This window comes from Dendrobates tinctorius, unplaced genomic scaffold (assembly GCF_039654945.1).
Source record: "Dendrobates tinctorius isolate UK_male_01 unplaced genomic scaffold, ASM3965494v1 ptg000177l, whole genome shotgun sequence".
In the NCBI taxonomy this organism is placed as follows: domain Eukaryota; kingdom Metazoa; phylum Chordata; class Amphibia; order Anura; family Dendrobatidae; genus Dendrobates; species Dendrobates tinctorius.
Window position 1 is genome coordinate 2,171,037 of NW_027361844.1, and position 13,402 is coordinate 2,184,438.

Below are 13,402 nucleotides of genomic sequence, written 5' to 3' on the forward strand. Positions count from 1 at the left end.
TTGTAGACCCTATAGTCCTGGGCAGCCCACACCACCGGTTACCTGCATCCTGTATGGGCATTAGGGCCTTACAGCACAAGATCACACATCCAGCCAGGACCCAAACTTTCATCTACCATGCCGGAGCGTAAAGGGAGACCAGTCACTGGCCTGTGGCTACCGCCCAGTGCTGTGCTACAACTGCATGACATAAATTGAATATGACAATTTACCGTAATCAATGTGGAACACTTGTGGTAATGTATGATCCTGCTAAACATCATGCAATCAAAAAACACGCTCTGCATTGTACTGGATGGCTTCAACATCAAACTTTTGATGGTAAATAGTTCACAGTGCCAAAAATCTCAGGTAAGTTCTCTACAATGTCAAAGTAGATACTTGCTGACTCTTGAAATATGACAATATGACTCCTTGTTTGGGGAGTTTACAATTCCCTCTGTCCGCCCTAGGCTAGTTGGTCATGTTACCGTGTATAATACACCCTGCTGAAGTTGGGTAATAGCTTGGTAAAGACTTCTTTGCAGAGTTTCACAGACCTGTAGAGATGTCTCTTCAGCCGGGCTCAGACGATCTGATTTTTTTCGTTAATGGGAAGAAGGTATGTTTATATGTGAATATGTGAATATGTGTGGTTTTATTTTTTTAATGAATTTTAAACATAATGGTCATACAGACTAGCTGCAATGATACTTCATGCACTTAGGCTGGATTCACATATCCAGTTTTTCATGCATGTTTAGTATTTGCTCTTTAAAGGGTACGTTCCCATGATGACTATCTTATGAGTTTTTGATGTAGAAGCATTCCGACACCTATTAGGTAAAATAGGTTACTTATGTGTTTTTATTTGCGTTTTTGAGTGCATTTTTTACCATGCTTTTTTATTTTTTTGATGCTGCGGTTTTCATATATTTTTGGTATTTCATGTTTTAAATAAAGCTGCTTTGTTTTTGATACTCACGGGTATTGGCTTTGACAAAACTTTATTGATACAGTCATGTATAGATTACGTGTGATTTTAGAAATGCACTAAACACACAAGTGTTTTTTACTTGCAGATTTTCCACATCTAAAGCAATTTTATGGGGAAAATCCACACATACAACTAAACAGATGCTGCAGTTTTTGCTCAGTAAAAATACGCAGTGTCAAAAACTCACATTGTTTCCCAACTCCAGTCCTCAAGAGCCAGCAACAAAACACGTTTTCAGGATTTTTATTGCCCAGGTGATTCTGGGAATCCTGAAAACATAATATGTTGGAGGCTTTTGATGACTAGAGTTGGGGATCACTTCCCTAGAGTTTATATTTTGGCTCTGAAGCAATACTGGAAACTTTGCATGAATCCAACCTTTTGGTGCAGTTAAAATGTAGCTCGTATTTGTATTTTTCATTATATTTTGCACAGTGATAATCATACAAATAAATTATATCCTATAGAAATCTTACTGGAGGGATAATTACTTTATATTTTGCAGACAAAGATTGCAGTGAAAAAAATAAAATAGCAAAGAAAACAATTTTTAGATACAATTATGGCCAAAAGTGTTTGCACCCTTGAAATTGTTCCAGAAAATGAAGCACCTTATATACTCGTGTAAGCCGAGATTTTCAGCACAATTTTTGTGCTGAAAATGCCCCCCTTGCTTATACACGAGTCAATGTCCAGAAAGCCAGTGAGGGAAGGGGAGCGGCAGAGCAGGGTCAAGATCCGGCGACTGTGACATCATACTCGCCCTCCTCGCGCCATTGCTGAACGTCCCTGCATCTCCGTTGTTCCGGTGCTCAGCTCTTCCCCTGTGCTCAGCGGTTACGTGGTACCGCTCACTAAGGTAATGAATATGCACGCGCCTCCACTCCCATAGACATTTATTACCTTAATGAGTGGAGCCACATGACCGCTGAGCACAGGTAGAGCTGCTGCCGGGACAACGGAGATGCAGGGACGTGCAGTGACGGCACGAGGAGGGTGAAGAGGATGGGGGAGGATGGAGGAGGAGGGGGAGGATGGTGAGGACAGGGGAGGCAAGCCATGCATACAAGGATGGGATGGGGGAGCCGAGCCACGAATACAGCGATGGGAATGGGGGAGCCAAGCTATGCATTCAAGATGGGATGGGGGAGCCATGCATACAACAGGGGGAGCCACGCAGAGCAGGACAGGACAGGGGGAGCCACACATTCCAGGACAGGGATGAAGGGACAATGCATACCCAGTTTATACTTGAGTCAATAAGCTTAGGCCGGTTTCACATTTGCGCTTTATAGTGCAGCGACGGCCTGCGCACGGCCGCCACTAAGCCCCACCCCCTCCCGACTCCCTGCCCGCCCCATCCGGTCATTGCCGCCTACTAGCGCACATGGACGCTTGCGATCTGCGCACCCTATCTTTAGCATAGGGTGCGCAGATCGTGCGCTGGCCGTGCGCTAGCAGGATTTTGCCGTGCGCTGCGCACTTTTGAAGGTGCGCCCGTGTGCGCCGAACGCAGCATGTTGCATTTTGGCGCGCACGGTGCACCTTCAAAAGTGTGCAGCGCACGGCAAAATCCTGCTAGCACACGGTCAGTGCACGATCTGCGCACCCTATGCTAAAGATAGGGTGCACAGATCGCAAGCGTCCATGTGCGCTAGTAGGCGGCGATGACCGGATGGGGCGGGCAGGGAGCCGGGAGGGGGCAGGGCTTAGCGGCGGCCGTGCGCAGGCCGTCGCTGCGCTATAAAGCGCAAATGTGAAACCGGCCTTACCCAGTTTTTCGTGGCAAAATTTGGATGCCTCGGCTTATACAGCAGTCGGCTTATACTTGAGAACATACGGTATTTCTCCAAGAAAATTATTGGAATTACACGTTTTGTTTTGCACATATTTATTTCCTTTCTGTGTATTGGAAGAACACAAAAAGAAAAACAGAAAAAGGGCAAATTGGACATAATTTCACACAAAACCCCCAAAATTGGCCAGAAAAAAATGATGGCTCATTTCCAAAATTGTGGTTAAACAACTTTGTTTCAAGCATGTGATGCTTGTTCTAACTCATATTTGGCAAGTAATAAGTGTGGGCAATATGAAAATCATGCCTAAAACCAGATAAAAAGGGGGACGTTGACTCAACCTTTGCATTGTGCATCTGTGTTTGCCAAACATGGAGAACAGAAAGAGGAGAAGAGAACTGTATGAGGATTTGAGAACCAAAATTGTTGAAAAATGTGAACAACCTCAAGGTTACAAGTCCATCTCCAAGAGACAGATGAGACCAAGAGTGTTTTGGTTAAGCACATCATTCTACTGTTTTCCGAAAATGGAATGAGACCTACAAAGAAAAAACACAGTACTTAAGTGCTGGAGAGTTCTGAAGTGGCCAACAATGAGTCCGGATCTAAATCCCATTAAACACCTGTGGAGAGATGTTAAAATTTCTGCTGGGAGAAGGCACCTTCTAATATGGAGCAGTTAGCAAAAGAAGAGTGATCCAAAATTCCAGGTGAGAGGTGTAAGAAGCATATTGATGGTTATTGGAAGTGATTTATTGAAGTCATTTATTACAAAGGGCATGCAGCCAAATATTAAGTTGAGAGTGCCAACAATTTTGTCCAGTCCATTTTTGTTTTGTTTTGTTTTTTTTCTATCAAATTATGTCCAATTTGCCTTGTTTGTCTTTTTTGTGTTATTCCAATGCACAAAAAGTAAATAAATATGTCTATAACAAGACATGCATAATTGTAATCATTTTTTTGACAAAAATTTCATTATTTCAAGGGTGCCTACAGTTTTGGCCATGACTGTATGTGTTTGTATCAAAAATGCTACAGTACACACTACAGTGTAAAACATGCATAATACCAAAATATATTTTCAAGAAAGTATGTAAATGAAGTTCCACTGATCATATACTGGTCATATTTGAATAGCACATTGATACCCCTGAGCAGCTCAAAGTATGCATGAGCTAAATGGTGAACAGTCTATATCTAGTAACAAAATGGACTGTAGTTAAAAGATATACTCTAGAAGAACGGGCACATCCACAACAGCAATCAGACCATTTAAATTCAACTGTCAGTGGCATCTGATTGGTCAAGCTACACACACAGCAGTGATCGGAGCTTATTCTGGTAACTACTGTTAAGGCGCCGTCACACACAGTGATCTCGCTAGCGAGATCGCTGATTTTGTGATGCCACAGTGATCTCGCCAGCGAGATCGCTGTGTGTGACGGGGATCAGCGACCGGCCCCCCTGCCGGGTATCGCTGATTGTGCTCGATTGGCCTGGGCCATTTTTTGATCGCTGGTCTCCCGCTGGCCAGAACGCATCGCTGCGTGTGGTAGTGAGAGACCAGCGATCAGCGACACTGGACGCTGGTTTCTAATGTAAACATCTGGTATCCTGGAGCCGCGGCTCTTGGATACCCGCTGTTTACCTTAGAAACCAGCATGTACGCCGGTTTCCAAGGTAAAAAGCGGGTATCCAAGAGCCGCGGCTCCTGGCTACCCGATGTTTACATTAGAAGCCAGCTTGCTCGCTGGTCCTGATCGCTGGAGGGGCTGTCTATGTGACAGCTCACCAGCGATCAGCCTAACGATGTCCCAGCGATCCCATCCATGTCGGATCGTTGGTGGGATCGCTGGGACATCGTTATGTGTAACGGGGCCTTTAGAAGCAAATGTTGGCTGTATAACACAACTGACACTTTCCCAGTATGGGTTCAGCTCCAATTAAATCAAGGTGTGCAAGGGGGTTAAAGAGTAATATCAAAACTTTTGTGCTTATGAAAATAAATACAATAAAATTACATGCAAAACAGTAACAAAATAAAGAGTGATATAACATAACTAAACAGCAAAAATGTGTGAATTGTTCCAAGCTAGTTGAAATTTTGTAAAAAAAAATGTAGACAATGTGCTGCACCTGGTGAATCTGGACAATGTGTAATTAGCTATGAGCAAATCACAAAAAATATCTGCCACTATTTTACACAATGCAGATGACTGCAATCGGGTTGACCTCTCCATAATGACTTACGACTATTATAACACATAGTATAGCACAGCCAAGAAGAATGGACTACCATAGCGTGTATAAAAGCAGAGGCAAAGAATGGAGGAGCCGTTTTGGGGAGAATCTGGATAGTGAGAGGATGTCACAGGTCAACAGAGCAAGGGAGAGAAAGCCCCCAAAAATGAAGAAAGTGTACAGATAGCGTGTGTGTGACAGTAGAGCAGTAAAGTATGGTTACCAATGTTTTCCCATAGCTATATATAGTAATGTGCAAAAGTTTTAGGCATGTATGGGAAAAAAATTTGCAAAGTAGGACTTCTTTCAAAAATACTGGGAGATAGTTTATTTTTATCAATTAGCAAAATGCATATTAAATGAAGAAAAATAAATCTAAATCAGATCAATATTTGGTGTGACAGCCCTTTGCCTTCAAAACATTATCAAAGCATCAATTGTTGTAGTAGCACTAGTAGCACACGGATTTTGAAGGAACTAGGCAGTGAGTTTATTCCAAAAATCTTGGAAAACTAACCACAGATCTTCTGTGGATGAAGACTTGTGCAAATTCTTTTGTCTCTTCAAGTAATCAGAGACAGACTCCATGATGTTAAGATCAGGGCTCTGTGGGGGCCATATCATCACTTCCAGGACTCATTGTTTATTTACACTGAAAATAGTTCTAAATTAAATTGATGCATGTTTCTGGTCATTGTCCTTATTGAGAATAAAGTTGGAGTTAGATGCATCCCTAATAGTATAGCATGATGGATAAGTATCTGCCTGTATTTCTCAGTATTGGCACAAAGAAATGGACAACGTTAAGAACCATAAAGGCATTGGTTGGCCACGGAAACTTAGTACAGCAGATGAAAGAAACATACTGCTTACTTCTCTTTGAAATTGGAAGGTGTCCAGCAGTGTCATAAACCCAGAATTGGCAGCAACCTGGGTGGCAGCACTACACCCATACTGCATGGAAACAAGGTCAAGTGACTCAACTATGCATAAATACATAGAAACTTGGGAGCAAAAAAATAGCAGCAGGTGCTTTGGATTGATGAGCTAAAATTTGAAATATTCGACTGTACGTTTGTTTGCGAAGAGCAGGAGAGTAATAGAGTAATAAGGGTCAGCAGGCAACAGTGAAGCACGGTGGAGGTACCTAGCAAGTTTGGTGTAGCTGTAAGGTGACTGAGCGGGGTAGTCAAGGGCTATCTGTACAGTAGCTCCTGCACACTCTGGCACCTTACAAGAAAATAGTGTCCCACTCCCAGTGTGCTGTTAGGTGTGGGGTGCATCACTTTCACTTGTGGGCCATAGGCCTCTGCTGACTCCAGGCTTCCTTCTACAGGAGCAGCCGCACACAATTCAGGGGACACCAATTGCTTTTTAACAGTCAAACTTTTACTTCACAGTTTACAGTCATTACAGTGGAGTATATGGGATAGGGAACAACAGGTTGCAGTCTTTCCCTCAGGTACCAGACATAACTTTAGGCTTAGCACTCATTCCCGACAGAGTATCCCTTTTCCTGCTGTCTCCACTACCTCTAGGGATCCCTCTCCACCGATTGCAGTGCACCCAGATTCCATCATCCTCTGCCTTTGAGGATCCATTTTCCCCTGCAGGTTCAATGTGCCCAATGGTGGTGCAGACTCCAACCTCGATGTCCCAGACCCGACGAATAGATCTGCATGGAAGAGTTGTATGGCAACCCACTACCCCCAGTGATAAGCCCATGTTGGCCCTTGCAGCCCACTGCACTTTAACTTCACGATGAACTTGCTTAAACCTTCTACTTCTCCTAACCACAAATAACCAGTAAGTACTTCTCCCTTTATTAATGCTATTCCCATCCAATCTATGGGCCTGTACCTAAGATTAACTATTCCTTATCTATTTCCTATCTCCACAGTATCATGCCAACCATCACAGTTTCCTTTTATCTATAAAACACTTATCTTTCTACAGTATCATGGGGATTCAACATTTGCTTCATTATTCTACACATTACCAGAATATCTTATATAGGAATTATACATATCCACATTAAATACATAAAGCGCACAACTCTGTCCGCATTATACTTATGCACATGGCGGTTTTCTTCAGGGTAGGGACGGAGTAAGACAGTTCACATCCTCACACAGCATCTCAGCAAATAAAGTTTGCGATTTGGTCAGAATTAATGGTGTCCTCAATGCTGAGAAATACAGGCAGTTATTGTACTTATCCATCCAGACATACTTAGCCAGTGAATCACTTTCACCTTGTTATTTTTCAAATATGCAACAGAGGTGTTTGTTTTGAATCATCATCATGTTGGAAAAGTGCAAATCTACGAAGGGCACGGAGTGATGGTAGCATCATCGCTTTCGCTATAGAGAAGTATATCTGTGAATTCATGATACCACCAATGAAATGTAGCTCCCGACACCAGTAGCACTCATGCAGCCCCACATAAGGAGTTATTTACTAACCTTGCTTTCATGTTATGGATTAAAAAAATGTTCCATGAAACTCAGTATTATCAACATTTTGGAAATTATTCTTGTATTCAGTGAGATATTGAATAAATTCTCATTTTTCAAGGGAGGTGTACTCATTTATGCTAAGCATAACAGTATATTTGAGAGCATTCTTATTTTTTCTACACCTGCCTAAAACTTTTCCACAGTACTGTATGTTGAGTTCATTTCGACATTAAGAGTGTTTACATTGAAGGGGTATTCTCATGTTATTAAATTGGTATATTTAGTGAGCTTGAAAATAAGCTAATTTGCAATTGACTTACTTTTTCTATCTACTGTCATTCTCCTGCTGTGAGAGCTTTTAGCTTACATAGTGTACAGCTTGTTTCCGAGGAGATTGACCAGCAGTTGCTACATTTCATGAGTGGACTGTCCCAATTACGGTCGTCGTGACAAAGTGAGATAGCTTTTGCATTTATTTGATCAAAATACATGTCAACTAAGTACCGTATATTATTTTTATGCACTATGCTATTTGTTACTTGCTGCAGGGCATTTACCGTATATACTAGAGTATAAGCTGAAATTTTCAGCCCATTTTTTTAGGCTGAAAGTGCCCCTCTCGGCTTATACACAAGTCATTGTCCCAGGGGATTGGTGGGGACGGCGAGCAGCAGGAGCCAGCAGCTGTCACATCATACTTACCCACTCCTTGCGCGATCGCTGCAAGTCCTCCCTGCATCTCTCTGTTGTTCAGGCGAGGCAGCTTCTTCCTGTGTTCAGCAGTCACGTGGTACCACTCATTAAAGTAATGAATATGCACATGTCTCCATTCTCATAGGCGTTGAGTGCATATTCATTACTTTAATGAGAGGTACCATGTGACCGCTGAACACAGGATGAAGCTGCCTTGCCTGGACAATGGAGAAGCAGGGAAGTGCAGAGACCGTGCCAGGAGGGGATGAGTATGACGGGAAGGTCGGGGGGAGCCATGCCGAGCCATGCATACAACAGGGGGAGGACGGAGAGGCCATGCATACACGGGGGAGGATGGGGAGGACGCCAAGCCATGCATACAACAGGGGGAGGACGGAGGAGCCATGCATACGGCAGGGGGGAGGACGGAGGACACATGCATACAGCAGGGGGAGAACGTAGGAGCCATGCATACAGCAGGTGGAGGACGGAGGAGCCATGTGTACAGCAGGGGGAGGACGGAGGAGCCATGCATACAGCAGGGGGAGGACGGAGGAGCCATGAATACAGCAGGGGGAGGACGGAGGAGCCATGCAAACAGCAGGGGGAGGATGGAGGAGCCACGTGACTCGCCCACCAGGGCCATGGGGTACCCGGAATTGGAACGGACAGTTCTATGGGGGAGGTCACGGGGCCGTGATCCGTTTCCGTGGCCTTGGCCGTGTCATAAAATAGAGGATAATTATGTGGTGTTTAATCGTGACGCCACACGTAGCAATTGGGGTACCAATTACAGATGACGGTTTAAGTCCGGCGTGCCTGGAGGCATTCAGGGCATCCACCCTGCCAAGTGGGGTTGGGGACCTTCTTTGGGTCCCTGCTGCTTGTAGCTAAGCTGTGGCCCTCTCCTGCATGATGGTTTCTAACATGTATGACAGACAGCATGAGCCTATATCACGGTCACTGTCCTTATCACTGTCAGCCTCGGGCTATTGGTCTACTGCCGTGCCTTCAGGTGTTCTGTGTGGCCAGGAAGCTTGCAGTCCCCTGCCCTCCAGATTCAGCTGTCAGGGCGTACAGCACCCACCCAGTCAAGGATTCTGGCATCCCTTTTTATCAGCGCTCCACTCTGGGGTCAGCTATATGCAATTTTAGTTTCCCAGAGCCCTTGTCTATGCTCCTGTCCCTTCCCTCTCCACAGACCAACTGCCAACTCTCCTCTCTCACTGTCCTGTCACGAGCTCCAGCTGGCTCCCGTTTCCATGACAACTCTCCTGATAACTCTCTCAGCTGACTTCGTTCTGACTCACTAACCCCACCTGCTGGCTAGAATTTATAAGGAAGCTCCCCTTTCTTGCCTGGAGCAGGAATTGACATGTACACTGTGTTACCTGGCATGTGGACCCCCCGTCTCCAAGTATGACATCACCCCTTAGAGGGAGGCAATGTTACCGTGGTAACCGGACTCGGGTGCCACACATGCATACAGCATACCCGGCTTATACTCGAGTCAATAAGCTTACTCAGTGTTCCGTGGCAAAATTAGATGCCTCGGCTTATACTTGGATTGGCTTATACTCGAGTATATATGGTAATCATTATGTTTCTCTCTTTGTTTTTTTCTGTTTAGTGGCTAGGGTGAACATGCGCTTACTGCATGCACACCAATTTATATCGCAGTTCATACATTTTGGTTTATTTATGCCGTGGAGTTGTCTCTGAAATACCAGTTGTTTTTCTCAAGCCCATTAATTTCTATACAGCAGGTAGCTGCTCACCACCCCCTCCCTCTCAGCTCCTGAGCTGTTATCAGTTCTGCAAGATCAAAAGCCCCATAACAACAGCATTTTTCAAAACAAATTCTACCAATCACTTGTTCAAAAATCCTGTTATTTCTATGGGCAAATATACTGATAACAGTGTACACTTCCTAACAAGTACTGGCAGACCATTAATGAATCAAAGTAGCTGGAGAAGCAAATAAACAGAAGTCTCACTCAAAGAGTAGAGCCTTTACCCCATAACCCCCTTCCAGCAAACAGGAAGGAAGGAGACTGTAGAGCTTTGTTTTGCTTAAGAGACAACCTGAGAATAAGGGCCGCGTCACACATAGCGATCTCGCTAGCGAGATCGCTGCTGAGTCACAAGGTTTGTGACGCAACAGCGATCTCACCAGCGAGATCGCTGTGTGTGACAGCGATCAGTGACCAGCCCCCCTGCCGGTATCGCTGATCGCTCTTGGAAAGCCCTGGACATTTCTTCCATCGCTGGTCTCCCGCTGGCCCTCATGCATCGCTGCGTGTGACAGACGGGAGACCAGCGATCAGCTGGTAACTAAGGTAAACGCAGGGTTTCTAAGCACCGTGCGGTGCTTAGAAACCCTCTGTGTATCTTAGTTAACAGCGCGCTGATGCAGGGAGCTGGTAACTAAGGTACACATCGGGTTTCTAAGTGACGCATGTCCCTTAGAAACCCTCTGTGTACCTTAGTTACCAGCTCCCTGCATCAGCGCTCTGGTAATTAAAGTACACAGTGACGCTGGGACTGCTGTTGTGTCTATTTTACTATGAGGAACTATGAAAGTGGCTGGTGTTAGTTTGGCAAGAGTACAAACCCCTCTTATGTCCGGGCTCACCCACCTGTAGGCACGATGTCCGCAAACCAAGAATACTCCTTCGGGGAGAACACAAACGTGACCCGGGGTCTGTACACATTGGTATAAACTCAAAAGTCCTGACATAGGCTTATGGGCACACCAAGTATTATTCATTTGTTTTCCACTTATACCAGTTGTACATTTACCAATTTCTTTCCTTATTATTTTACCTGTAGATGCTTTACAGCCTTCAACACCATCTTGGTACACCGTATCATTGACCTGTGTTTGATTGCGAGTGTATATGCGGAAGCAATTATTGTCCTCACCACAGGTGTTTGCTCCAGTGTGTTGAAGACTGAACCACAGTCCATCATTGGGAATAGGGTCTGAGTGAGGGATTTCAGTCCTCCTCCTGGCGACCATATTTCCGATGTCTGAATCATTTTCCCTCCACCACATTTATACCTTAGGCCGCGTTATATTAAACTGAAACCAGGGATTAGCGGCCCATCCGATTATAGCCAATGAGGCAGATATATCACGGGCCACATCTTTTCCCCAAAACCTAGATTGAGTCCAAGTCTTATTATGTATGCAGTGTGGAGTTAATACCTCCCATGGCTCCAGAGGTAAGGCTAAGTACGGCATAGTCCTCGCAAATACTGGGCTGTGTGTACAGATCCAACAGTCTTTCGGTTTCTGTCCTTCCATGTCCTTTATAAGTAGAGCATGATGCCGAATAAGTTTGTTGTCCCAGTCAGCATTTATGAGTTTATCCTGTGTCTCTGCAGTGCGCAGTAACCCTGTCACTGACAGCAAGATGATGAGTAGAACAGTCATTCTGCTGTTGAAAAGACCTTCTTGCAGTGACTGGTGTGGATCCAGGTGGGCTTTCCCTCAAGTTTTACTGAGGTGGATGTGGTCAGCTGGACTTGGAAGGCGCCATCAACTAGTGGGTCCAGGCTCCTTCTCACGTGTCTGCGTATAACCACCCAATCACCTGGATTCAGCTGATGCACATCTGGACTGGCATTAGGATCTGGAATGGATGAGAACACATGTTTATGCACCACATTAAGTCTTTCCTGCAAGGCCTGGACGTAGGCTGTCATAGAACCGTGTTGCATTTGTAGCACCTGTGGGAAGTACAGACCAGTCTTTGGTGCACTACCAAACAGGACTTCAAAGGGAGACAAACCTGTCTTTCTATTTGGAGTGTGTCTGACTGAAAAGAGTGCAAGAGGAAAGCACTCTACCCAGCTCTTTCCTGTGTCTGCCATGGCCTTTTGAATTTTCCGTTTAAGTGTCCCATTTAGTCTTTCCTCTTTCCCACTACTTTGTGGCCTATATGGTGTATGAAATGCTTGCTGTACACCCGGGGCCTGCATAACTTCCCTCATTATTTCTCCTGTGAAATGTGTACCCCTATCGCTCTCTATGGCTTCTGGGACACAATACCTGCGGATCAGTTCTTTCATCAGTTTGTCTGCAGTCGTTTTAACAGTTGCACATTTTACCGGATAGGCTTCCGGCCAACCAGAGAAGAGATCTACACATACTAGGACATTTGCATACACTCCTACCTTGGGAGCTGTATGTCGTCAATCTGCAGTCTCTGAAACGGGTAGAGAGGCCTAGGTGTCGCTTTCTTAGGGACTTTTACTGTTTTACCTGGGTTGTGCTGTGCACAGATGAGGCATGATTGTACAAGTTTCGTGGCTGCAGAACTGAAACCAGGAGCCATCCAGAAGGCATCCACCATGGCACACATGTGACTTATTGAGGCGTGAGTGGGGCCATGTGTTGCTTGCGCCATAATCGGGAACAGGGACTTTGGTAGGCACAACTTATCCTTATTCTCCCATACTCCGTTTGAGTTCAGCTCAGCTCCCAGTCTCCCCCGGTGTACTTTCTCTGTTTGGGCAGCCTGTTGCTGGAGAGATTTCAGGACATCTAGGCTCAGTGTGGCTGGAATACGCTGACTCCCCGCCACCATCCACTGCCCTCTAGGCCGCCTTGCTGCTACTTTAGCAGCCTTGTCCGCCCTTCTGTTGCCCTCTACCTCCACGGAGTCACCTTTTGTGTGTGCTTTTACTTTGACAATGCCACCCTGGACTGGTAACATCAATGCCTCCATCAATTGTTTCACCAGCTCTGCATTTTTAATGGGCTTCGAATCTGTGAAAATATTAGCGACTTTACCTGCAGCGGCTCTACACACCTCAGTGAGTGCCTTCAACTCTGCCTCCTGCGTCGACATGTGAGGAGGGAGTGGATCAGCTCAGATTACCTCATGTGAGGATACTACTGCATATCCAGTGTAGAATCGTCCATCCTGGTGGCATCTGGAGCCATCTACAAAAAAAAATCCTCAAAATCTGCATTAGGAACAGTTCTATGTAGTCATGTTCATGCGTCGTGTCAAAGTATTCTTCCTCACTTGCTAATACGGTCACCAATTCCCCCTTTTCTGAATCCACAGGCAGGAGGGTGGCTGGATTCAGAACATTACATCTTTTGAGGGTGACATACTCAGTAATTAGTAGAGCACATGCAAGTCGGAGCTGTCTGGCCATAGACAGATGTTTTGGTTGAACTTGTACGAGTATGGAATGGATTGTCAAAGGAGTGATATCAT

General features: G+C 45.1%; 1 protein-coding gene across 8 annotated transcripts in view; it reads left to right on the forward strand.

The window, feature by feature from the left end:
• The first annotated feature begins 499 nt into the window (after window positions 1-499).
• LOC141054222 (aldehyde oxidase 1-like) overlaps window positions 500-13,402 on the forward strand; it is a 409,838-nt gene continuing 396,935 nt past the window's right edge. For 2 of the 8 annotated variants that reach the window (XM_073551460.1, XM_073551462.1), the window contains exon 1: window positions 500-601. In XM_073551460.1, coding sequence (XP_073407561.1) covers window positions 548-601 — 54 coding nt within the window. In that variant the 5' untranslated portion in view covers window positions 500-547. The remainder of the gene's footprint in view (window positions 602-13,402) is intronic. The other 6 variants (XM_073551454.1, XM_073551459.1, XM_073551455.1 and 3 more) reach the window with 5 other exon arrangements.